The sequence below is a fragment of the Scyliorhinus torazame genome, chromosome 6 (assembly GCF_047496885.1).
Source record: "Scyliorhinus torazame isolate Kashiwa2021f chromosome 6, sScyTor2.1, whole genome shotgun sequence".
Classification (NCBI taxonomy): Eukaryota; Metazoa; Chordata; class Chondrichthyes; order Carcharhiniformes; family Scyliorhinidae; genus Scyliorhinus; species Scyliorhinus torazame.
In genome coordinates, this window is record NC_092712.1 from 314,434,022 (window position 1) to 314,461,689 (window position 27,668).

Consider the following 27,668-nt stretch of genomic DNA (forward strand, 5'->3'; position numbering starts at 1 on the left):
TTCCAATGCCTGGGGGTAAGAGTGGGAGAGATTCCTGGTCAGCTATGTTGTGGAACAGATTGGAGCCTCTATCATCACTTTCCATAACTACAGGCTACATGAATGTAAAGTATACACAGCAACCATACACAGTCCACTTAAGATCAGAGATGGAAATGATGGTCAGGCAATGGAGTTTGTTGCCCAGATTGCAACATTAATTTGAAGATTGCAATAGGTGTCATGTTATCCACATCAGCATATCACGGTGCAATCACACACACACTGATGGACAGGCAGTTGGACCAACCAGCACACACATAACATCGCAGCCAATCACCAGTGAGAGCACACGCACTATAAAACACGGAACACCACAGTTCCCGCTCATTCTACCAGGAGATAGCTCAGAGCACAGAGCTCACAGCGTGCCACTCAGACATAGACCATGTGCTGAGTGTCTCACTAAGATAGTGATAGGGCTGGGTCCACAGGTTAGCTGGTGAAGCACGTACCCAAGCCAGCAGTTAGTAGTTGTCGTTGTTAAGACAATAAAACAGAGTTGTACCATCTACAGCCGTGTTGGATCATTTGTGCATCGGAACACCCAGCACAACAATAGGTAACTAGACAAAGGAACACTGGGAATAGGCCACTTCAAATGCACCAACAGATTTGTTTTTCTAAATCAAGTCAGCCGCAACAAATTGGAGAGATTAGAATTTATTTCACTCCACAGTTTCATTAATTACTCACCTCACAGTACTCGGTAATGATGCAGAAACTACATTGCTCCACAAAGCTGTTTGAGAACTTTACAATTGCTGGGTGGTCAAGCTTAGACAATAGCTGTGCCTCCAGATTGGCTTCGACAGTATCACTGGGCTCCAGATCTCCAACAGATATCTCCTTTAACACTTTCCTACAAACCAGGAATAAAAAATAATATGAATTATTATTTTTGCCAAGGAATGCACTGATAGAAACTGAATATGGGTAAATCATTCAGAGACAGCCAGGCGTTTACATCGCGTCATTTGGTAATAAGGAATTTCAGTATTGCTTAAAAATTTGTTTATGGGATGTCGCTGGCTAGGCCAGCATTTATTGCCCATTCGCAATTGCCCTTCAGAAGGTGGTGGTGAGTTGCCTTCTTGAACCGCTGCAGTCCCTGTGGCGTAGCTACATCCACAGTGCTGTTAGAGAGGGAGTCCCAGGATTTTGCCGCAGCGACAGTAAAGGAACAGCCGATATATTTCCAAGTTCGGGTGATGAGTGACTTGGAGGGGAACCTCCAGGTGGTGGGGTTCCCAGGTATCTGCTGCTCTTGTCCTTCTAGATGTCAAAGCTTTTCATCTGGCACTTATCAAGACACTTTGCAAGAATACCAATATAAGGGGAAAACAACAATTTATACTGTATGAGAAGCGAATGCTGATTGGTTGGCAAGTGGACTCTGATTGGTAGAGGCATTGCCATGGAGAATGCACCAGTTGGTGGTGAGTGACAGGTAACTACCAAGCATTGTTTGAAATCTAAACTCCATCCTGCGCTCAAATTCACCTTTGAAATGAACCAGTCGAATGAACTCTCCTTCTTCGACGTACTAGTTGATAATCTGCCAGGGGGTCCTCCAACATGGTCTACCGGACCCTACCGTCACTGCTCAATATACACGTTGCAATTCTTACAGTTCCACGCGCTATAAGATTAATCTAATCGGCAACATTGTAAATAAGGCCTGTGCCATTTACTTTCCGTGCAAACTTGATGCTGAAAAACGAAACAAAGACATCCTGCGGGACAACAGCATCTCTGATCAGATCATTCTGCGCAAACACATCAACAGGCCTAAGGCCATCATTTTCAGCCCCGAAAGGTTCCCAATCTACCTCAGATTGCCCTGGAAGGTTACGGTGTCTCAAAACTTTGAGGAACAGGTGAAGGTAGCTGTTTCATGATGCTATGCAGTTAGCACTGCTGCCTCACAGCTCCAGGGTCCCAGGTTCGATTCCAGCTTGGGTCACTGTCTGTGCGGAGTCTGCACATTCTCCCCCCGTCTGCGTGGGTTTCCTCCGGGTGCTCCGGTTTCCTCCCACAATCCAAAGATGTGCAGGTTCGGGGAATTAGCCATGATAAATTGTCCCTAGGTGGGCTTATGAGGATAGGGCGGGGGATTGGGCCTAGATCAGGTGCTCTTTCATGCAGACCCGATGGGCCGAATGGATTTCTTCTGCACTGTAGGGATTCTATGATATTATGCAGTAGCAACACACGTGGTATTCTCCTCTAAAAGGATGCTGCTGTCAATCCAGAAAGATGTTCTGCCTATCACACAATTTGAGTAATGTGGTGTATGAATTTCAGTGTCAGTGTGATGCTCAGTATGTAGGCCGTACATTCCAAAGGCTGGCGGATTGCATCGAACAGCACATCTCAGCCTCTGTTCACAATGGACAAGACCTTAGCCAACCTGCCCATACTTGCAAAACTCAAATCACAGTTTCCAATTTTTGATATGAAGCTGTGATCGGTCAATATTTGCTAAATAATCCTCAGTGCGCTAAGAATTACACTGACAACCAATTTAAGATGGTCAGTCAGGCTGGCAGTGTGGCACAATTGCATGTACTGAAAGCTACACATATTAATGCAGACAAAAAGAATATATACACACATTGCACCTATTTCAACTAAACACAATAAATTACAGCCATTCACTGATTCATTCCCCAATCAGGGTCACGTTGCCTGCTTTAAATTTCAAACAAGGCTTGGCAGTTATCTGTCAGTCAGCATCAACTGTTGGATTCCAAATGGCAATACCTCTACGAATGAGTCCACTTGTCTTAATCAGCGTTCTCTTCTCATATGGTATAAATTGTTGTTTTTCCTAACGCTGGCATTTTCGAGAGGTGCCCTGCTAAGGAAAAGATGAAAAGCTTCGAATTGTCTCTTCTTTCAGCAATACATTTTGTCTAGTGTACTAAATGTAAGTCTTCAATATGGGTGCCCCCAAAGTCCATTGAGGCCCCCCGCCCCCCTAAATGCAAATCATGCCCACACCAGCTCCACCAGAGCCTCCCCACGAGAGACCCCCCATAACAGAGCCACCCACTACACAGCCACCCCATAAAAGAACTGCCCATCAGAGACGCCCCCCCACCCCACCCCACATAACAAAGACTCCTGTTAGAAGCCAGAGGTCAGTCCAGACAGAGACAGTGAAAAAAAATTCCTGCTTTCAAACTCACCTGTGTCCTACACCTGCTGCCTCCGGCAGAGAGAAGTAGCTGCTGTAACTTCCTAGAAAGCCAGAAACACGTTTCTAGGGGTTTAACCCAGTCAGATCTTTGATCTGCAGGGCTTTCATTCAGGTCAATCGGAAATTGCTTGTACTAGGCTGTGATTGACAGCTTCCACTCAGCCAGCTGTCTGGATTGTTTAATTTAATTTCCCTTCACGCTTGAATGAATCTCACGTACCCTGCTCTGTGACTAACTGCAATGTTTATAAACATCTAGCTATGAGTGACAGTTCTTGACCACATCAAAAGCGTAAAGTGTGTTCTGCGGAGAAAAAGAGGAAGTGAGTGGGCGGCACGATGGTGCAGTGGTTAGCGCTGTTGCCTCATGGCTCCGACGACTCGGGTTCGATTCTGGCCCTTGGTCACTGTCGAAGTGGAGTTTGCATGTTCTCCCTGTGTCTGCGTGGTTCTCATCCCCACAACCCAAAGATGTGCAGGTAGGTGGATTGGCCACGCTAAATCACTCTGATTCACTCTGCTTGCCTCTGATGCTAGGTCAATCACTACCTGAACATGGGTGCATTTATGCTGCATCTGCGAAGCCAGCTACAATGCAGTTGTTGTTCGAATGCACGCTGGAATATCCCAACATATGCACTGAGCACCATACACAAGTGCTATTCATTTGAAAATTTCTATAATGTTTTTTTCTAATTATAAAGCCACTCCAATTAGCATAAACAGTATGCACTGGGCTGAAAAATCTATAAAGCTTGTGATGCACTTACTAACTTCATTGCTTGTATTATGGGCTTACTACCAATTTCTTAAGTCTCCAATTCATTTTGTATCCAAATATGATGTGGCATAATGTTCCATAATGATTCTGATTCGAATGGATCGGTCATATTGTACTCAGAGCAGGAGCATGCAAGCAGTTCTATTTCCTACGTTGGACTAAAAATACAGGAGTAAATAAACACAGGGTAACATTTCGAGATGTTCAAAGAAAACGTGCTCCATTAAAAAACAAAACCTCAGTGAGAAAGATCCAGCCATGGCTCACTTGTGGAAGTTAAGAAGTGTTCTACATTTAAAGGCTGCTGCTGCGGATTGTAGTCAGCCTGAAGATTGAAGGGGTTTTGAAACCAGTGGCCAGAAAGTTGATAAAAGGGGGGGGGGGGGAAGAAAATTGAACGCAAGGTAAAAATTTTCAGAAAAGAAGGTGCAAATCATAGTGGAGTTCTCCAAGGAGGCTATGTTGGATGGCTGGGGAAAGGCTATGGATGCAATCTACGTGGACTTTCATAAAGACCTTGACAATTTGCTAACCAGAAGACTATTGGGGAAGATTAACAGATTCGGAATTAGGGGCAAGTCAGCGAATTGTATTTAAAGAACTCGTTATGAGGAGAGAACCAGACAGCAGGAGTTAAGGGGAGTTCCACAGAGTGTTTGTAAGTGGATTTTGAGGGCAGCACGGTGGCACAGTGGTTAGCACTGCTGCCTCACGGCGCTGAGGCCCCAGGTTCGATCCCGGCTCTGGGTCACTGTCCGTGTGGAGTTTGCACATTCTCCCCCGTGTCTGTGTGGGTTTCGCCCCCACAACCCAAAGATGTGCAGGGTAGGTGGATTGGCCACGCTAAAATTGCCCCTGGACGGGAAAAAATGAATTGGGTACTCTAAATTTATTTTTAAAAAGTGGATTTGGGTCGGTTTATTGGTTACTTCAGTGGTTTGGATGTTGGGCTTGAGGGAGAGGTATGCAAACCTGCAATCAATGTCAAAATAGGCACAATAAATAATTCTAAGGAACAATGGCTGGATACGGGGAGGCCTTGGCCTAGTGGTATTGTCACTGGACTAGTCAACCAGAAACCCAGGGTAATGCTCTGGGTCCCAGGTTCCAATCCTACCACCGCAGCTGGTGAAATTTGAATTCAATAAAAATCTGGAATTAAAAGTCTAATGGTGACCATGAAACCATTGTCGATTGTCGTAAAAACCCATCTGGTATATTAATGTCCTTCAGGGAAGGAAATCTGCCGCCCTTACCTGGTCTGGTCTACACGTGACTCCAGACCCACAGCATCGTGGTTGACTCTTACCTGCTCTCTCTCAGGGGGTGGGTAATAAATGCCAGCACAGCCTGCGAAGACCACGTCCCATGAACGAATAAAAAATACTAACAGATGTTTAATCAATCGGCAAATTAAGGGTTACGGGGATAAGCTGGGAAAGTGGATTTGAGGACCATCATCCGATCAGTCATGATGTCATTGAATAGCGGAGCAGACCCGATGGGCCAAGTGGCTACTTCTTATGGTTTAATGGTCCAATGAGACATGGGTTGGTGAGATGGGTGTGTGGCAAAGAGAGAAAAGATAAAATCAGGGAACCAGCACATCAGGGGATCAGCGAAGACTGTGAGAGCATCAAAGAAAGTATCCAGGAAGAGACGGAAATGGTCTGTTCACTTGTTGCAGAGAGGGAGGAAGCGTGGTGAGGTGAGTGATGGAGGTGGGGCTGTCAGGAAGGAAGGGACGAGGAAGGTCTAAGATCAGATGGAAAGACTGTGGTGCGAGAGACTTAACCTCAGCGGGATTGGAAGAGGAATGAGTGACAGGCGGAGCCGGAAAAAGTTGGCCAACCAGCATTGTGGCGACCCAAAGTAAAATGGGAGGAGGGGGAAGAAAAAATGATTCGGAGGACAAAATAAATCTTTGCAACTGTATTGGTGAAATAGTGGTGGGATGGGAAACCAATGGCAGATGGAATTCCATGCCACTAAATGTGAAGGGGTATGTTTTGGTTTAAAAAAAAAGTAACCATAGCTGGGATTTCCACTCACCTCCCAACTTAGAACATAGAAAAATACAGCACAGAACAGGCCCTTCGGCCCACGATGTTGTGCCAAACCTTTGTCTTAGATTAATCATAGATTATCATAGAATTTACAGTGCAGAAGGAGGCCATTCGGCCCATCGAGTCTGCACCGACTCTTGGAAAGAACACCCTACCCAAGGTCAACACCTCCACCCTATCCCCATAACCCAGTAACCCCAACCAACACTAAGGGCAATTTTGAACACTAAGGGCAATTTATCATGGCCAATCCTCCTAACCTGCACATCTTTGGACTGTGGGAGGAAACCGGAGCACCCGGAGGAAATCCACGCACACACGAGGAGGATGTGCAGACTCCGCACAGACAGTGACCCAAGCCGGAATCGAACCTGGGACCCTGGAGCTGTGAAGCAATTGTGCTATCCACAATGCTACCGTGCTGCCCTTAAGAACAAATTAATCTACACTATATCATTCTACCGTAATCCATGTACCTATCCAATAGCTGCTTGAAGGTCCCTAATGTTTCCGACTCAACTACTTCCACAGGCAGTGCATTCCATGCCCCCACTACTCTCTGGGTAAAGAACCTACCTCTGACATCCCCCCTATATCTTCCACCATTAACCTTAAATTTATGTCCCCTTGTAATGGTTTGTTCCACCCGGGGAAAAAGTCTCTGACTGTCTACTGTATCTATTCCCCTGATCATCTTATAAACCTATATCAAGTCGCCCCTCATCCTTCTCCGTTCTAATGAGAAAAGGCCTAGCACCCTCAACCTTTCCTCGTAAGGCCTACTCTCCATTCCAGGCGACATCCTGGTAAATCTCCTTTGCACCTTTTCCAAAGCTTCCACATCCTTCCTAAAATGAGGCGACCAGAACTGCACACAGTACTCCAAATGTGGCCGTACCAAGGTTTTGTACAGCTGCATCATCACCTCACGGCTCTTAAATTCAATCCCTCAAACCTGTGGGATCTCCCGGTGCAGTCAAAGTATTGAATGGCTCAATGCATTTTTCAGTCTGGCCCTTGCTGCCCACAAACCTTCCTCGATCTCCTCCCCCAGCTCCTCCTCCCATTCCTGTGCTGTACATTTCTTTGTTCTTTAAGATTGTAATTTAGTCGGGCAGCATGGTCGGCACGGGCTTGGAGGGCCAAAGGGCCTGTTCCTGTGCTGTACATTTCTTTGTTCTTTGTTCTTTGTTCTAGAGTGAAATTTATATTTTTAATATTGTTTGTAATGGGAGATAGCTGGAGATAGGGAGGAGCAAAGAGTTTGGGGGCATTTGGGTGCACAAGGCAGTAAAAGCAGCACCTCAAGTGGATAAATCCATGAATGAGGCTAACGGAATGCTGGTTTGCATGGCAAATGGTGGAGAATGTAACGGCCAATCTATAAGAGGATTCTAAACCGAATCACTGAATATACTTAAGACGGGAATAGATTTCTTGACTCTAAAAGGTGTCAAGGGGCCTGGGAGAGTGTGAGAGAACGGCATAGAGATAGCGGATCAGTCACGAATTGCGGAGCAGGCTCGAAGGGCCGAATGGCTCCTATTTTCTAAGCTTCTATAATTAATATTTATTAAAATGTCAGACCACAGTATGCTGTGAATTTTTGAGCTCCAATTATTGGGAGGATATTCAGGCAGGAGAGAGGATTGACGACAATATTAACACAAAATACCGCAGATGCCGGAAATCTGAAACAATTGTTGGAAAAACTCGATAGTCGACCGGGATTTGCTAACCTTGTTTCTCTCTCCACGGATGTTTCTCGATCTGCCAAGTATTTCCAGCTTTCTCTATTTTTCTTCCACCACAATACTGCCTGAAGAAGAGTCATACGGACTTGAAACATTAACTCCGTTCCTCTCTCCTCTGATGCTGCCTGACTTGCTGAGCCCTTCCCAGCATTTCCTGCTTTTATTACTTAAAAATCTGGGACTGTTTTCATCAAAACAGAGAAGATTATGGGGTGAATTAACAGGGTTTTTTTTAAAAATATAAGTGAGCATAAGACAAAGTTGATGGCAGCAATGCAGGTGCTGCGAACAAGGGGATGTTGATACAGGGTTAAACACAAGGGGTGGGATTCTCTGTTAGCCAACACCAAAATCGAGAAACGGGATTGGGCGGAGAATCGGTTCCGACGCCGAAATCGTGGCAGGCGCCGACTTGACGCCAAATCGCAATGCTCCAGTACCTCGGCAATGGCGCCAATGCATGCCGGACAATAGACACCGTTTTCATATCATTAGTGGGCCTGACCCGGGATTCTCCGGGTCTCCGCGATTCTCCGCCTCCACTGGGGCGAGTTCCCGACGGCGCGGTTCACTTGTGCTTTTAAAAATCGCGAAACCACCGTTGTGGCTGCTGAGACAGAGAGAGGGGGTGTGGAAAGTGTCCAACACCACCTTCGTTTGCCTACAGTTGCGCTGCTGGCCAGGAGGTGGGCTGTGGGGTTGGGGTGGACGGGCATTGAACACCATTGCCACAACCAGCAAGGCAGCCATGCAGCTGTGCACATCGCGAACAGCCCACTTTTAACCCAGTGCCACGGGTTGTATAGGTGACCCCCCCAGTGCACCCCCTGGGTGCCCTCTGGCCCCAGACGACCCATCAGCTGTGTGGGCGCGCTCCAGCACAACCAGTGCCACCCTGTTGGCTGGGATGAGTGTGTGTGGGGAGTGTAATGTGTATGTGCGGCTGCAGCTTGTCAGCCTCCCGAGTGTCAATCACGGACCCAGCGAATCCTGCAGCGTTTTTCATTGGAATCGATTGTGTTCCACGTGGCACCGGTGCTAGCATGGTGGCACAGTGGTTAGCACTGCTGCCTCACGGCACCGAGGTTCCGGGTTCGATCCCGGCCCCGGGTCACTGTCCGGGTGGAGTTTGCACATTCTCCCCGTGTCTGTGTGGTTCTCACCCCCACAACCCAAAAAGGTGTACAGGGTAGGTGGATTGGCCAGGCTAAATTGCCCCTTATTTGGGAAAGAAAAAGAATTGGGTACTCTAAATTTAAATAAAGGACAGAGATCAGGACTTTTTATATAAGGGAGAGGGTGTTGTGAGGCTGTGGAATTGATTATCAAAGTTAGCGACTGAAGCCAAAACCGTATCAACATTCTGAGAATACGTTAGATAAATGGATGAAGGAAAGAGGTTGGAGGGATAGGCGAACAGAAATATCTACTGATTCTCTGAAGAATTAATATTAACACAGTTTGGCTGCGTCAAACAGCCAGTTTCCTTGTCTATTCTCTGCACTTCAGTGTTAAATGGGCTTTTTACTGCTCAGTCACTTGAATAAACTCTATGTAATCAATAATATACACCTTCAGCTCTGAGGCCGTTTCCTTTACTTGATTATGGTTACAGTTAAATCAATATTAATGCACTATTCATGACCAAAAAGGGTGTTTTCATTAATAATACAGGAGAAACAATGTCCTTTGGGCTTTACTGCACCACAATTCATGCCGTCAAGGCCCCTGCGATAGCACCATCCAAACCCGCAACCTCGACCTTCCAGAAGGACATGTGCAGTAGACACATGGGAACCACGCGACCTGACAAGATCCCGTCCAAGTCGGTCATTGTCCCGCACATCATCCTGACGTGGGAAATGTATCGCCGATCCATCACTGTCGGTGGGTCAATCTCCTAGAACCCCTCCCTAAACACCACGGTGTGGGTACCTAGCCCACACCGACTGCAGAGGTCCAGGAAGGGGGCTCACCAACACTTCTCAGGGTCAATTAGGGGTGGAGAACAAATGCCTTGTTAATGTCGTCCACATCCCACCACAAATGAAATAAACATTTTCTTAACAAGATTTCTCCAAAGTTAAACTTTTGACCTATGTTGCAATCTGAGCAACCGGGACTTTTATCTTGGTTTGTTTGTCCTGTAATTGGCAGAATTTGAATTAAATATCTTTCATATAAAACAAAATGATGAAATATAAACATGACTTTCAGTATTACCACTATGATATGAATTCCGCAAAGTATAGGTTTCTATGAGATCCCTCCTCAGTTTTCTGAACTCCAGCGAATACAGCCCTGACCGATTCAATCTCTCCTCAGACCTGCTATCCCAGGAATCAGTCTGGTAAACCTTTGCTGCACTCCCTCCAGGTCAAGAACATCTTTCCTTAGATAAGGAGACCAAAACTGCACACAAAAACTCCAGGTGTGGCCTCGCCAAGGCCCTGTATAATTGCAGCAACACATCCCTGCTCCTATATTTGAATCCTCTCGCAATGAAGGCCAGCAAAACATTTGCCTTCTTTATCGCCTGCTGTATCTGCACGCTTACCTTCAGTGACTGGTGTACGCGGACACCCAGGTCTCATTGCACATTCTCCTCTCCTAATTTATGGCCATTCAGATAATAGTCTGCCTTCTCGCTTTTGCTACCAAAGTGGATAACCTCGCATTTACCCAAATTATACTGCAGCTGCCATTCATTTGCATGCTCACTCAATACTTCGCTTCAGGAGTGATTTCATGCACAAATAGGCATATGGCATATTAAAACAAACTTTATTACTAACACAGGATTTAAATAACTTCAACAACATACAAGAAAATAGCTACCAGTTAAACAATGCTGATCAATACAATAACCCTTAACTGCTATCTTTACTTCCACTCAAACAACACCCATCTCAGGTCCAAATCCACTTTCAAATACAGTTAGCAGACTCAGGCATACTTCTTTAATAGAGATGTCTTGGAAAGTCCTTCGGGACCCAGCTTGCAGAATTTTGCCTGTCTCAAACCCCTGTTTAAACTGCCAGCTTTCCAGAAACTGCTGTTCTATTCCTAGGCAAAATCTGCTCACCTAAGCTGCTTCGAGAAAAACTGTTGGTCAAGTCACTTTGCAATCTAAAATGAAACACAATGGCCGAGATTCTCCGAGCCGAAATTGCGCTCGGTGCGTCGGTCCCGCAATCGGGTCCGACGCTGGGACGCAAAACTCCAGCGACTGGAGAATCGGTGGCAGTCGCGCACGTATGGTTCAACCTGGCGGGAGCTCGGCGCCGCGGCTGCGGTGGCCATCCTGGTGGGGGGCGGGTCAGTCTTCGGGGGGGGTCCTCCACGACGGCCAGGCCCGGGATCAGGGGCCACCGATCGGCGGGCATGCGCGATCTGGGGGGGGGGCCCTACCTTCTTCCACACCAGCCCGCTGTGTGGGTCCGCCATGTCGCGCGAGGCCGGCGCGGAAGCGGCCGCCGTGCGCATGCGTGGACCTGTGGCGGCGTACGGCGGCTGGAGTGGCGCGGACTACTCTGCCGCTGTGCTGGCCCCCTGTGGGCCACGGAATCATGTCCGACTCGGTGACATGACAAGGCTGTTAAATCGCGCGAGAGGCCTCTCATGGTTTGCAAAGCTCACTGGGTGAGATCCAGAGTCACATATTTACCATTCGGCTCATTTAATTCTATCTGAGCCCGATTATCCCCAGGCCCGGGATCGAACCCCATGCCTGGGATATCTCGCCATGGCGCCTTTCAGCACGGGTTCACATTTAGGCGTAACGTCACCTGGGGGGTTCTCCCAGGCCATCGGAGGCCCCCGGGTGGTCGGGCTCTGGGCGGGGTGTCATGCTGGCACTCCTGCTGGAATCTGGACACCTTCGCCTGGCGCCTTGGCACTGCCACCCGGGCACCCGGGCTCTTCAGTACATGAAGTGAGATAAATGCGGCCTCAGCTGGGCATTTCAGACAGAGGCCAAAAAAAAAAGAAATCCTGTTTGATAGCAGGGTCATTTGTGGCGCTGTGGACACTGAGGACAGCCCCGCTCTGTGTTGGTTTCCATTAAATTGCACCCCCTATCCCTGGATGGAATGAATTGTGATCTTACTTTTATGATGCTTTAATTGCACCTCCATCTCCAAAGTGTCTGCTGCCTTTCAAACCAAGAATTTTAAAAACATGATTGCGGCAGTCACACACTGTAGCACCATCGATCACACACGAGGCGAGACGTAGAGAACTTCAATCGAGGCTTTATTGAGCAGACTTGTTCCCCAGCAGCTCAGTCACAGAATGCAGCTGCGGGGAGTAAACCGGGTTCTTATACCCCGCCTATCTGGGTGGAGCCCAGTAGGCGGCACATCCAATCGGGACCCAGCATCTGTCCTCCAATAGCTCCTCGGCATTCATGGTGTACCGTATTACCCCTAATACATACCACCAAACACACTAACACAGGTCTTTAACCCCTCACTACACCATATACATAAACTACAATATATCTGAAATTCCTACATTCATCACATTTACACCTTGCATTTACACATTTGGACCTCCGCACGAGGTTGGAGATTCTCCCCCTTCCAACTCAATCTTATTTCTCGGTCATGTGATCTGACATCATTGTTACATCATCATCATGTGGGCTTCTGATGTTAACTCTTTACTGTACAGTTACAGCTATCAATTAATGGGCCATAATTATCTCCTTAGCAACCGAAAGCTTTATACCTTCTGCACCTGTCTAAATGGACCCGAAAAGTGGCAATTTTAAGTGGGCTTCCTTTCACTAAAAACAGCCATATATAATTTAATTTCCATATGGAAAACCCCTATGGATCGGTTGACCAATCAACCTGGCCTGTTGAAGGCAAATTGCCTCAGAACCATCCTCAGGTTGAAATCAGGCAAGGTCGCTCCCATTTTAAAACAAGCCACTTCAAAACAGCTCAAAATGAAACAGAGAAATGCCCCTATTCCCACCGCAGAAACCTTCAATGTTGATTTTCGTGGACAGAATCAGTCACACACATTTGCAAGTCACCTTCGCACCGGGGAGAACGCTCCTGTTCTTTATCCAAACAGTACCATGGGGATCGCATCCTGGAAAGGCTATATTACCCAAGTCTGGTTTATTTTCCACTGTGAAGGGATTTACCCAGTGATGGATTTTTAAAAAATTCTTTCACAAATGTGTTATTGCCAATCTCGACATTGTCCTTGACGAGGTGGTGATGAGCTGCCATCTTGAACCCACTGCATTCCATGTACTGTCAGGGAGGGAGTTCCAGGATTTTGACCCAGTGACAGTAAGGGAATGATGACATGTTTCCATGGTGTGTGACCTGGAGGGGAACTTGGAGGTGATGGTGTTCCGATGCATCTGCTGCCCTTGCCCTTCTAGAGGGTAGTGGTCATAGGTCGGAAGGTGCTGTCGAAGGAGTCATAGTGAGTTTCTGCAGTGCATCGTGTAGCGGGTACACACGGCTGCCATTGTGTGTCGTTGGTGGATGGAGCGAGTATTGAAGGTGGTGGGTAGGATTCCAGACAAGCGGGGCTGCTTTGTTTTGGATGGTGTCAAGTTATTGAGTGTCGTTGGAGCTGCAAGGGAAAAGTATTCCATCAAACTCGGGATTTGTGCCTTGGAGATGGTGGACAGACTTTGTGGAGTCAGGAGGTGAGTTACTCACTGCTGAATTACCAAACTTTGGCCTACTCTCGTAGCCACTGGCACCCCCCCCCCCCCACTACCCCAAATCCTCAGAGGAACCCCCAAACCAGCAACCCTTCGACCCCCCACGGAATCCATACGCCACCTCTATCTCCAACCACCCCCTCCTCCCCCGGCCACACCCTCCCAAAGCCCCCATGGGCCCCAGACAAACCCCTGCTGGCTTGGCCTGAACCCTCACATCTCATTCACTTACCTTTCAAACTGACTTTACCCCCTTCAATGGTCCCTTTAAACTCTCGTGCTTTACGGCAGCGAATGCTGTAAAAAGGGGGTGTGCCCCCTGTAGCCACCTGGGATAGCCACTTACAAAGGATCCTGGGAAATATGGCCACCTGCAAAGGACCATGGGAAATATGGTCAACCCAGGACTCAGGCGCTCAGAGCTTATGTATATTGGCAGTTCAGATAACTCGATGCTATCGAAACCCCAGCTACTTTGCATTCTAATGGCCCATTTCCCCAGAACAAAATGCCTGTACTCAGGTAACAGATACAGAAACAGACTCATCGGCACCACTCCCTTTGCTTTGGAAGCCCAAAAGGCCAAGGTCAATGACCGCTCAGGACACGCCCCGCCATCAAGGCATCCGCCCCTTTATTGGCCAAAATCGAAGGCAATAATCGAAGCCTGCTGAATTATTGGGTCCAAAAGCTAAGGACCGCCCAAAAGAGTACGAAACTCCCGAAGGATAAAGAGAGACACTGCCATGTGTTCAGTCTCTCTTGGCCCCGGCGCTCTGTCTCTCTTGGCCCCGACCTACGCCTAAAACCAAGTGTAGCATCACAACCTGAAAACAAGTTCAAGACCAACGATCGCTACCAGACGGATGAGTCCAACAGAAACAAAGTCACTTCTCCAGACCCAGCCACGCCAGATCCGAACAAAGGCCTTGTTCCTCTGCATAAAGCCGGGTGCCTGAAGTTAAGTACAGGTTGTTGTAGTGTTAGGTGTAATTTAGCTTCTAGTGTTTTATGTTGCATATCAAAGTAATTCTTGTGTGTAAATAAACTATCATTGAACTGGAACTAACTAACTGGTTGTTTGGTCTTTGATCGATATCCGGTAAAACCTTGTGGTGGTATCATTTGATACCTGGCGACTCTGAAAAGCAATATCATCATTAATAACTGTCATATCAGTATCCAGTTAAAAGGAGCAACATTAGTGGCGATATCTGACAGGACTCGACCTAGAAGTGATTTTGTCACTCCGAGAGAACCCACAAAACTTTGCATTAGAAACCCAATTGAGACGTTTGCGAGTCTGGGTGCGCTGACGGAAAAATATGGGTTGCCCCAAGGGAATGCATTTCGGTATATGCAACTGAGGCAACAGGTGAGGGAATTCCCGCAGCTCCCGACACAAGAGGTGCAGGATAGAGTGATCTCAGAGACATGGGTGGGGGATGGTAAGGTGTCGGACATATATAGGGAAATGAGGGACGAGGGGGAGATCATGGTAGATGAGCTGAAAGGGAAATGGGAAGATGAGCTGGGGGAGGAGATTGAGGAGGGGCTGTGGGCTGACGCCCTACGTAGGGTAAACTCATCGTCCTCGTGTGCCAGGCTAAGCCTGATACAATTCAAGGTTCTACACAGGGCGCATATGACTGGAGCACGGCTCAGTAAATTTTTGGGGGTAGAGGATAGGTGTGGGAGGTGCTCGAGAAGTCCAGCGAATCACACCCACATGTTCTGGTCATGCCCGGCACTACAGGGGTTCTGGGTGGGGGTGGCAAAGGTGCTTTCGAAGGTGGTGGGGGTCCGGGTCGAACCAAGCTGGGGGTTGGCTATATTCGGGGTTGCAGAAGAGCCGGGAGTGCAGGAGGCGAGAGAGGCTGACGTGTTGGCCTTTGCGTCCCTAGTAGCCCAGCGCAGGATATTGTTAACGTGGAAGGAAGCCAAACCCCCGGGTGTGGAGACCTGGATAAACGACATGGCAGGGTTTATAAAGTTAGAACGGATCAAGTTCGTATTAAGGGGTTCGGCTCAAGGGTTCACCAGGCGGTGGCAACCGTTCGTCGACTACCTCACAGAAAGATAGAGGGAATGGAAAAGAAGAAGACAACAGCAGCAACCCAGGGGGGAGGGGGGGGGGGGGGGGGGGAGGGCGGGGGGGGGGGGGGAGAGGAGGAACCGGACGGACTCTCAGGGATGTCATTGTATATGTATAGACACTTGTTATAGGTAATGTATATTGGATTGTTGGATTGTATCTTTGAAGAGTAACTATTTTTGACAAGGCAGTTGCCACTCAGTTTTGTTTATGTTTATATATTATTTATTTATTTGTTTAAAATTGGCCACGGTTATTTATATTGCTTTGTTGTTGTTCAAAAGAAAAACTATGTACTGTTATGTTTGGCCAATTAAAAAAGGAACCCAATTGAGAAAAGTGAAAGAAACCACAAGTGTAAGGCCCGTATCGATCAAATCACCAAGATTCGGAAGTGTGTATTAACCTGCATGCGTACTAACAGGGATATAAGGTAAACTCGTTAGATTTTGTTGCATAAAACTATCGGGAGTATTGTGAACCGGAAAATAGCCTAAGCCATACCCGCTGCTCGAATCGCCGCCTTATTCCCCCTGTCCCAAATTAACAGTAGGAAAAGAGATAATAGAAGCAATGGCAGCAAAGGCAATGGAACACCTAATGAACCCGAGGTCGCATCGACCAGTAGAGCTGAGCAGTGCCCCATATGGGAAGAGGAATTGAGAAAGTATTTGAAGGGGAAAGGATGGCCCTTTTGGTCTAAGTTTTGTTCAAATGAAGAGTCAGGTCCAGGTAGCATAGGACAAACCTGGTGGGACAACCTAACCAAGGTACATAAAAAGAATGCAGTGAAAGTTTGTAAGCCGATGGCAATCGTGTCCTGTTTGGCACAATTGCGAGGCACAGAGGAGGTCGTGAGGACGCTCCGCAGACAGCTAGTTGAGAAAGACGAGAAGAATGAGGGAAACTTTAGTGAATGTGAGAAAATTAATGAGCAACTCCGGGAACAGTTGGCAGCTAAAGATAAAGAGGTGGCTGATGTCAAACGGGCACACCAATCTTGTATCGTTCACCTTAGCAGCTTTCAGACCCAGTACGATAAAGCCGACCAAGATACACAGCGCACAGTCTTGGTACGAGAAGAGACGGAACAGCAGCTAAAGAAACAATGCGCAGATTTGAAGGCAGCTTTACGAGCGCTCCATAGCTCCACAACGGAACAAAGACAGAGTACAGTAGATCACGCCAAATGTAGGCAACAAATAGCAAAGTTACAGTCACTGCTTTCAGTGCAAAACAGATTCAGAGATACCTTTGGACCGAATTTAGATCAGGAGAATGGCCCCAGTTGGCAAGTACTAAATGAAACCGCCCATAGATATGTGTAGGGTACAGAAAATCAGAATAGAGCCCCCCAGTCCCTGAAAACGAAAGCACCCGCACCACCAACTGCACAGGCAGCAGCCCCCCCCTATGAATCCAGTCACCACACAGCGCACGTCACAGGATCGCGAGGAGCCTGATTTCATTTACACAACCCCACTAACCATCACCCAATTGAGAGATGCCTGCGCAAAAATTGAACGATTTGAACCCACAGCAGACCCACATAAGTTCTTTGAGAGAGTACGACAGCAAACGTACAGTCTGGATGAACCGGAGGAAGTTAAGCTTATATAGTCATGAGCTGTCATGTGAGAGTACCTTTAAGAAATGGGTGTTTAAGAAATGTACCTTTAATAAATGGGTGTTTATCAGTGATGTCAGAGTGTGGGTGGATGGGCTGGGCTGCCTGTCAGCTTTTTACTTTTGTTTTTGAGCAGGCTGCAGTGTGTGTTTTAGTTTTGTTTTCAGTGTTGGAGCTGAAGCCAGACAGGGCAGGTGTACTGTTGATCTCTCTGCCATGAAAAGACTATCTCTTGATCACTTGGTGAATTCAGAATTATAAATGTGCTCAGTAGTGAATGTAAACCTAATGTGCTTCTGTTAAAATGTGTTTCTTTTGTCTTCTGGATGTTGTTTGGGAAGTTATTAAGGATTACTTAGTGTTGTATTCTTTGGGGGCTGTATTTGAATTGATGGTTGCTAAGATGTTCACTGTATGTTTTAAAAAGGTTAACTTGAGTTCATAGAATAAACATTGTTTTGCTTTAAAAAATACTTCTTGATTTCTGCTGTGCCACACCTGTAGAGTGGGCCATGTACTCCCCATACCACAATCTATTAAAAGTTGTGGGTCAGGTGAACTCCATGATACACTTTGGGGTTCTCTAAACCCTGGCCCATAACAGAGCCGTTAGCTCAGCTTTACCAGAACCCCAGAATGTAGGAGGAGGAAGCCTCCAGGAGATGAAGGGAGCTATTTTAGACGCGATTGGATACAACTGAGGAGATCCCGTAGAAGGTTTGAACCGATGTAGACAAAAGAAGGGAGAGCATCCGACTGCATACGCAGGTCGCTTTTGGTTCCATTTCAAAGCGGTATTTGGGGAATTGAACCGCACAAACTTAGATAACGACAACACAACTAAATGGGCTCGTAGTTTAGTCTCCCACGTCACAGAAGCAGGTCAAAAAGCCTGTGTAAATTATGACCCTGCAGACGCCACACATAATGAAACTTGGGTTTTAAAGAGACGCCCCAGAGCTTGGGGACAATCCCTACATAGAAAGGCAGATCAGGAGAAGGCAGAAGCGAATATGAACCCAGTCAGGACTACTCAGGACCCCGCATGGGTAAATGAGGGCAGAAATGAAGGTCAGCACCCCAGAGCACAACCACGAGGTTGCTATAATTGTGGACAAAAGGGACATTACACCCACGAATGCAACGCCCCCCCCCGAACCAGCAATCGAACGCCCCACCTAGGAACAATGTTAGGCCCATATAAAGCATTAGCGCCCGATTAGATAATGCACTGATTAATAGCACAGATTGACGGTGTTTGGACTCCCCAACTTGGGTCTGCGACACACTCTGGGACAAATCAGGCAGACCAGTAGTCACAGGCACAGTCCGGGGACACCCAGTAGAGTTCCTTTGGGTCACAGGAGGATCCCGCACCACTTTAAACTCCTCCACAATGTTTCAGCGTGACAAATGGCCCACCACAGATACCATCACTCTTAGTGGATTTGCAGGACATGTACAGCAGGGATACATTACGACCCCCGTAGATATTCAAATCGGCAACATAAATACCAAGCACCCCGTTGTTTTAGTGGACTTGCCCCAAACAGCAGAACACATTTTAGTAATCGACTTCATGAGCTCACACAACCTTTCCTTTGACCCCGTGAATAAGTGTGTTTGGAAAATGGCCAGAACAGCAAGAGCCCCCGCCACGCTCACAGTAGGAGACTACGAACATAGAATCTGCTCAGTAGGCGACTATTGGTTTGATCCGCAAGCCATTAGTACAGATAAGACGATTAGTGAGGTCCTAAGGAAACACAAAGCATCCGTCGCCCAGCACAAGCACGATTGTGGAAAAATTCCGGGAACAGTCACAATTACAGGTCCCGATCCCAAGCCCCAGAAGCAATACGGTTTCCCACAGCAAGCCGAGGGTGAGATTGCAAAAGTTATCAATAGCTTACTAGATCAAGGAGTAATTTGGCCCATAGCCTCAACAAACAATGCCCCAATTTGGCCCGTAAAGAAACCCGATGGTTCATGAAGATTGACCATTGACTACCGAGAGCTCAACAAGGTCACCCCATTAGCAGCCCTCACCGTCCTGAAACTATGCTGACGCAGGGAGTACATGCTAAGTACTTTACTGTGCTGGACATTAGCGATGGCTATTGGTCCATTCCCTTAGATAAGGTCTGTCAATGCAAGTTTGCGTTCACATTTCAAGGACAGCAGTATACGTGGTCATGTAAGTTTTCCACAACTCCCCCTCCATCTTTCACCGACAATTGGCCAACGGACTTCCCAAATTTTCCTGACCCGAATGCCTTATTCAGTATTTGGACGACTTACTCCTACAGACGGAAACAAAGGAAGAGCATGTTAAGCTTCTTTCCGAATTGCTGGGTCTCTTACAATCAATTAGATGCAAAGTCAACCCGAAAAAAGCCCAGATCCTGAAAGAAAAGGTCCTTTACTTAGGTACCATTATCACATACGGGAAAAGAGAGATCGAACAGAAACGGATTGAATCAATAGTTAAACTGCCCCTGCCCCACAATGTCACTGCACTCCGATCATTCTCAGGATTAGTTGGGTATTGTAGGAACCATATAGATGGTTTTGCCACAAAAGCAGTCCCACTTTCAGAACTCCTCAAAAAGAACGGCCCATGGGAATGGCTTCCTCAGCACACGGACGCCATCGGTGAATTAAAACGCGCCCTAGACACAGCCCCCGCTTTGCAGGTACCACACCCACACTCTCCCTACGCCATGGAAGTAGCGAGCACCGACCGAACCCTCTCTGCAGTACTACTACAGGAAAGACATGACCGTTTAGGACCCGTAGCCTATGCCTCACGAGTTTTGGATCCCGTGGGGCAAGGATTTACAGCCTGCGAATGGCACTTGCTCGCAGTCTTTTGGGCAGTTCAATATTTTGTATATATCACAGGACTCAACCCCGTAACGATTTTAACCGAGCACACCCCAACGCAGCTATTGTTAGATGGTAGGTTAAATGACGGTTCAGTTAGCCAGATCAGAGCAGCTCGCTGAACACTGTTATTACAAGGAAGGGACATCACAGTTAAACGGACAAAGACCCACACATTTTTAGCGGACAACCTGCAGTATGAAGGAACCCCACATAAGTGCCAGATCATTGCAGCCAAACACCACACAGGACCCTTTATTCCGAAATCACTATCCATACAAGCAGGCATCAGAACACAGAATCCCCCGACCACGGATTTATGTAGATGGTTCCTCCACCATTGACAATGCAAAAAGAATAACAGAATGTGGTATTGATGTGGAAGATGCGCAGGGAAGCGCATTAGAGGAAATATCTTTAAAATTGCCAGGCCACTTAGGATCACAAGCAGCCGAATTAGCAGCAATAGCATATGTAGTACAGCACCCAGATTCTTTCCTGACCCCCGCAGATATATATTCGGACAGTTTATATGTCTGCAATAGTTTGATAGAATTCCTGCCCCTGTGGGAATCTAGAGGATTCAGATCCGCTGATGGTAAACCCCTACCCTCAGCCATATTATTGAAGCATATTCTTGAGACAGTTAAATACCGCACATATGGCATAATCAAAGTCAGAAGCCATCATCGTTCCTCCCCACCCGGTAACGTAAAGGCAGATGCCTTAGCAAAGGCAGGATCACAACACGGTCACTTTTGGCAACCTCCCGAGAGTGAACCGATACACGCAGTCCAGGTCTCACAGACCAATATCGAAGATTTAGCCCAGGCCCAAAAAGCAGACGACACTCTTAAGCAAGTTTTAGACGGAAACTACCCAGCCCCCTACGACAAATTCAAGGACTCACTGACGGTACAGGACAATATAATTTTAAAGAATGGAATTTTTGTGGTCCCCACTCAGGACAGAAACCAGATAATTTGCCAGTTTCATGACGGACACGGACATCAGGGAATAGAAAGCATCATTGCCCACTTAAGACCTTTGTGCTGGTGGCCCGATTAAAAGCAGACGTCACGCATTATGTTGAGAATTGTTTAATCTGCGCACAGAATAATCCTGAAAGTTACTCCAGGAAAGGACAATTAAGACACACCCAACCTGTTAATGGCCCATGGACAAATTTACAGCTCGATTACATTGCGCGCGCCCCCCCCCCCGCCCCCCCGCCCCTGCAGAAATGGTTTTAAATATGTGTTGGTAGTAATCGACACCTTCACAAAACGGGTGGAAGCATTTCCCTCCGGGACAAACACGACTAAGGCAACAGCCAAGATCTTAACACAGCAGATATTTACACGCTGGGGACTCCCCCGCAGCATTGAATCAGACCAAGGTTCCCATTTCACCGGCAGAGTAATGCAGAATACCCTCACGATTTTTGGAAGAAAATAAAAATTCCACATTGCTTATCACCCCCAATCCAGCGGTATTGTGGAACGTATGAATCAGACCCTGAAAGCGACTATTAGGAAAATGGTGCAACAGCACAACACCACATGGGACACAGTTCTCCCATTCGCCCTTATGTTTATTGGGAACAAGTATCAAGTTCCACAGGATTCACCCCCCACACCCTCATGACCGGGCGACCCATGAAAGGAACTGAATATTTATTAGGACTTGATTTGGCTAGCCCCACAGTCACCGCCCTCACCCACGAAAAAGCAGTCCAACAACTCACGGAAAATATTAAAGCAGCCCAGCTCGCTGCAGCTGTCCGACTAGGTGCTAGGAAAAAGCAGAGAAAGGCCAGCTTTGATAAAACAGTCCACCCAGTAGAGTATACAGTCGGTCAGCAAGTGATGGTTTCCCTGTGTAATCCCAGTTCGTTCCTCTCCCCTAAATTTGTAGGACCCTACACCATTTCGGATAAAGTGAGCCCCTCTGTGTACAAAGTAACGTACCCCAATGGAAAAACAGGTTGGTTCCATATCAACCAGCTTAAAGTTTATGGAACCCAATGTAGCCACTCCCACCACGTCTCCCTAGCAATGGCAGACAATTCCACCCCGCCCATCGACAACTTAGACCAGGCCCGACAACTTAGTCCAGGCCAGGACAGGACCCAGCCAGGACAGCACGTCCACGCCCACAGACCCGACCTCGTCTCCGCCCACATGTACGACTTCCAACCTTGAACTTGATTCAGACGCTAGCGACAGCACTCCTGAATTAATTGATATGAATGACCACTGGCACAAATGCCCCAACTCCAGTCGCTCCAGCCCCTGGAACCACGACCAGGACATGTTTGGCCCCCTGTGATCCCTTTCACTGCCATAGCCACTGCCACCGCCACCGCCCCGCATGACAAACGAACCCCCCATTGGCACCGCGACAACTCTTGTCGATTAGTAAGGAATGACGATTCGGATCCCGCGACAGCCCACACGGTCATGGCCCAGAAACAACAGACACGAGTTTGGCAACGGGATATGGTGATGACTCAAAGTCTGACTCCCGTTACGGTAACCCTTTCGCGACGCTTTTTGATACAGAACCCTGAGGTGTCCAGATGATGAGAAAAAGGAGTCGCATGTGAATTACGGTGTCCAATTTCCTGATGGAACCTGCCCGCTTTCTTTCTTTGTTTCTTTCTTATTGCTACAAGGTTTTAATTAATGTCGGCCAGTTGCAAAATTTCTTGAGACAGTCACGGTTACTCTTCTGATGCCATTTACTGCCCAATGACCATTAAAGGAACAAATTGTTGGATCCCACATGTTACAAATTCTTTCCGCTCATTCAGTCACCCAGGTAACAGCCCGTAACAGCCTCCCCGAACAGGCGCCGGAATGTGGCGACTAGGGGCTTTTCACAGTAACTTCATTTGAAGCCTACTTGTGACAATAAGCGATTTGCATTTCATTTCCTTTCAGGTAGGGAGTAACGGCACTAATCCCGCCCTGCCTGAGGACCCCCAATGCATCCGGTCAGCCAAGCTCGGGTAGTGGAGCAACGACACTGATCACCGCCCTACACGGGGAATCCCACCCATTCTCACCCTGCCGCGGCCCACCCGCACCTCATGCTGTGATCACTTCAAGTAATCTGGACTGGTTCTTTACACTCCTTACTGTCCTTGGCAGGTCTTTGTTTCCCCTTATCTGCTCTTTAGTGTGGATTAAAGAATGCTCTTTGCCACAGCTCAACTCTTTCCCTTCCGCGACTCTTTGGTCGCTACCCCAACTGCTGTTTACATGTTTGACACACTTGGTTGTTACACACTTGCTGCTATACGTGAACTACCTCTGGAGCCTGGACGGAGAAATTGTCCGCCCACATTGACCACAAGCTGCGGGATTCCTTGCACTTAAACAGAATTTTTTTTTCAGATGTCTTGTCTCTAAAATGGTTATTTAAAAAAAAAAAATGAGGGAGTCACACGTGGTGACAATTCTAATGGGCAATTAAAGTTGAAGAGAGAAAGACGAGATGTTAACCAACGATAATAACAGGTATTATACTTGCACCCTCAGGAATATACGAAGAACAAGGAACAAAAAGACAAGGTGAAGACAGGACTGATTACCTCCATTGTGATCATCGCTGGACTCCTACAACTGCGCGCGCTGACCCCGCACCACACCGGCCCCGGACATGACCATACAATACGAGACCCCGAGCCCGGACACCACACCTCTCATGAAAATAAACACTGAAACCCCCACATGGTGCGGAAACATTGTAAAATGGTATTCCCTTTCCTATACAGTAGAAGCCCTTTTGGGAATAGCAATACTCTGCAGTGTCGTTCAGGCACTTAGACTCCGCAAATGGCGAAGGAGAGCCTCCCGCTCCCCGGTATACACACTCCGAGCCCCTTTCCTTGCAATCCAACAAACCCCACAAACCTTTTAAACCTTTTTCACTGACAAAATAAAAAGATTGTACTTCTTCTCTGACTGTAATAGATTAAGTAGAGATGTGATGCTGCTGTTTATTTCTTTAAAATGTTTGTATTGTACATAAGTTCCTTTTTGATATTTGCCAGCAGCATGAGAGTAGCTCAGGTAATGATAGTTAGAGGTTCCCTTGTGTAAATAAGTTAATCGTGTCATGAATAAATGTTTAATAGTGGCCCCTTAGAGTTTATAAATTTATGATGTGTTGATAAAATTAGTTAAATGCTCCAGAAACATAGGACAGAGTAGTGTAGAACCTTGGTCCTTGACCAAGGGTAACCGGCACACCAAGGAAGATGGGGATCAACAGTGTGCTCCACCACGCTTCGCGTTCAGGATCAAAAGGACAGGATGTAGCCATCTGGGATGCCCACTTACAAAGGATCCCGGGAAATATGGCCACCTGCAAAGGCCCATGGGAAATATGGTCAACCCAGGACTCAGACGCTCAGAGCTTATGTATATTGGCAACTCAGATAACTAGACGCAATCGAAACCCCCAGCTGCTTTGCATTCTAATGGCCCATTTCCCCAGAACAAAAGACCTGTACTCAGGTAACAGATACAGAAACAGACTCATCGGCGCCACTCCCTTTGCTCAGGGAGCCCAAAAAGCCAAGGTCAATGACCGCTCAGGACATGCCCCGCCATCAAGGCACCCGCCCCTTTATTGGCCAAAATCGAAGGCAATAATCGAAGCCTGCTGAATTATTGGGTCCAAAGCTAAGGACCGCCCAAAAGACCACGAAATCCCAGAAGGATAAAGAGAGACACTGCCATGTGTTCAGTCTCTCTTGGCCCCGGCGCTCGGTCTCTCTTGGCCCCAACCTACGCCTAAAGCCAAGTGTAGCATCACGACTAGAAGACAAGTTCAAGACCAACGATCGCTACCAGACGGATGAGCCCAGCAGAACCGAAGTCACTTCTCCAGACCCAGCCACGCCAGATCCGAACAAAGGCCTTGTTCCTCTGCATAAAGCCGGGTGCCTGAAGTTAAGTACAGGTTGTTGTAGTGTTAGGTGTAATTTAGTTTCTAGTGTTTTATGTTGCATATTGAAGTAATACTTGTGTGTAAATAAACTATCATTGAACTGGAACTAACTAACTGGTTGTTTGGTCTTTGATCAAGGTCAGGCGAGACAAGGGCTTTGGAATTCCAACCAAGGTAAGTTGATAGGAAGTGTGTGCGTCATGTGGTCGGGGGGGGGGAGGGGGAAGAGAGGGGGGGTTAGCCAAGTATTTGAGGGGGAAGGACACTCGCTCTTTCAGTAATCCACATGGGCCAACATTGGTAAACATTGTGAGAAAACGAAACCTGACCTCTGAACTGCGGGATTTCCGCTCCGAGTAAATTAGGGCCCACAATGGGATGGGATTTGCAGTATAGGATAGGTTGGGGGCTTATCAGAGTCGCAAAGCTCTTGGAAAAGGAGAATCCTCCAGCTCCTGGACACTGGTAATGTGGCAGCAAGTTGGAGGGCACCTTGGAGAGTGGGACTGTGGCAGAGAGAGGAGTTGGAGCAGGATTCCTGTAGTTATGGGAGGTTGTGGTTAGTCCGTACCCGAACTCCATTCAACAGCATTTAAATCCATATTCTAAAACCTTTCCCGAACAGAAGTCTGGTTGTTCTGGTTCCAGCGTCCATGGCGCTTTGCAGAGAGAACATTTCCACTATCCTTTGTGTGAAAGTCTGGTCCAAGTGGCCTCACTCTAATTTTATGATTGTGACCCTTGCTCTAGATTCTTTGTACCGCTAAAGCATAACTTCAACCCCTTAGTATTCCACTGTGTCTCCTGCCAACGCAAGATGGAGGTGCCAGATGGTCACTGATACCCATTTGCGCAAGCGATATAATCAAGATCCCCGCAATTATAAGGCTCTGCTCATGGTGCAGAGTCTCGTGTACCATGGCAGCACGGATCGGGAAATTAGTTACGGATCTCAGTGTGCCCGCTTTTCTGTTCCATGAAGAAATGTGCCAGGAGCAGTCTTGCTGTTCTGGAGCAAAGCTGTGATTCCGTCACGGATTTTCACACAGGTTTTGCTCTGATACATGTAGGTTGGGGAATGAGCGGAGCTCTGCTCTCCATTGCTTGCAACGACATCACGGAATAAAATGGTACAACTGCGCATGGACTACTTTGGTAGAAAATGCAGTCTTAGTGTTCCAATCCCCTTGAAGTAAAGACCAAAGTCCGATTAGCCTTTTTGATTATTGCTGATTTTAGCGACTTGTGCACCTGGACACTCAAATTCATTTGCTCCCCCAGTTCCTAGTTTCGCCCCATTAAGATAATGGATCCAGAATGAATTACCTCACATTTCCCCATATTGAACTGCATTTATTCATCGAATTTAGAGTGCAGAAGGAGGCCATTCGGCCCATCGAGTCTGCACCGGCTCTTGGAAAGAGCACCCTACCCAAGGTCAACACCTCCACCCTATCCCCATAACCCAGTAACCCCACCCAACACTAAGGGCAATTTTGGACACTTAAGGGCAATTTATCATGGCCAATCCACCTAACCTGCACATCTTTGGACTGTGGGAGGAAACCGGAGCACCAGGAGGAAACCCACGCACACACGGGGAGGATATGCAGACTCCGCACAGACAGTGAGCCAAGCCAGAATCGAATCTGGGACCCTGGAGCTGTGAAGCAATTGTGCTATCCACAATGATCTGCCCACTCGATCTGTCTCTGCCTCTTTGTAGCTTCAAACTTACATTTGTACAACTTAATGATTCCCAGAACATAGCGTCAATGTTTGCTTTCTATTTCCTGCGATGCACCTGGGGGAGGTTTGTGTAAAAAGGTGCTATGTAAGCGCAAGTAGTTGTTATCATCCAACTCTCTGAGATACGTTTAGAGAGACACAGACACCAATCGGTTTTCATCGCACATCTTGAGCATCGCACCATTTAGCATTCAAAATGTTTTTGTTGTGCTCAGAACTCATCGAGTCAAATAGGCATAAGTCTGAACACTGATTACCTGGGCTAATGCTGTTGACCCAATAAGCTACTTTGATCATTTAAAAGAAGGACGTAACTTTTACAGGGAAATACCTCTTTCGCCTTGTGTTCATCAGCTCAGCCTCCAACTCGCAGTTCAGAGGTCAGGTTTAGTTTAGTACCCGATGTTTAAAAATATTGGCCCATGCGGACAGTTGATTGCTGAAAGAGTGATTGTTCTGCCCCCTCAAATACTTGACTAACGCCCCCCCCATACAGCCCCCCCCCCCCAACCCCCCCCCCCCCCCCCACTGCCCCCCCCCCCCCCCCACCCCCCCCACGCACACACACACTCAGGGATGTTCGCCCTCTTTTCCACTTATTGGGGCTCAGATGGGGATCTGGGGCGAAATTCTCCGTTATCGGCGGAAACTCCGCCGATCGGCGCAAAAAACGGCGCAAATCCGACTTGCGTCACGTCATAAAAATGGGTCAATAGTCTGCGGCCCGAAATGGGCTAGCAGCGACGTAACGGGATCCGCGCTTGCGCAGTGGTTCACGCCGTGCAGCGTCATACGCGCTGCACGGCATG

General features: G+C 47.5%; 1 protein-coding gene across 1 annotated transcript in view; it reads right to left on the minus strand.

The window, feature by feature from the left end:
- The window catches only part of nek11 (NIMA-related kinase 11), a 476,774-nt gene that overhangs the window by 352,966 nt on the left and 96,140 nt on the right, over positions 1-27,668 (minus strand). Inside the window, exon 3 of the mRNA XM_072510106.1 lies at positions 736-901. Within this exon, the coding sequence (XP_072366207.1) occupies positions 736-901 (166 nt within the window). The remainder of the gene's footprint in view (positions 1-735; positions 902-27,668) is intronic.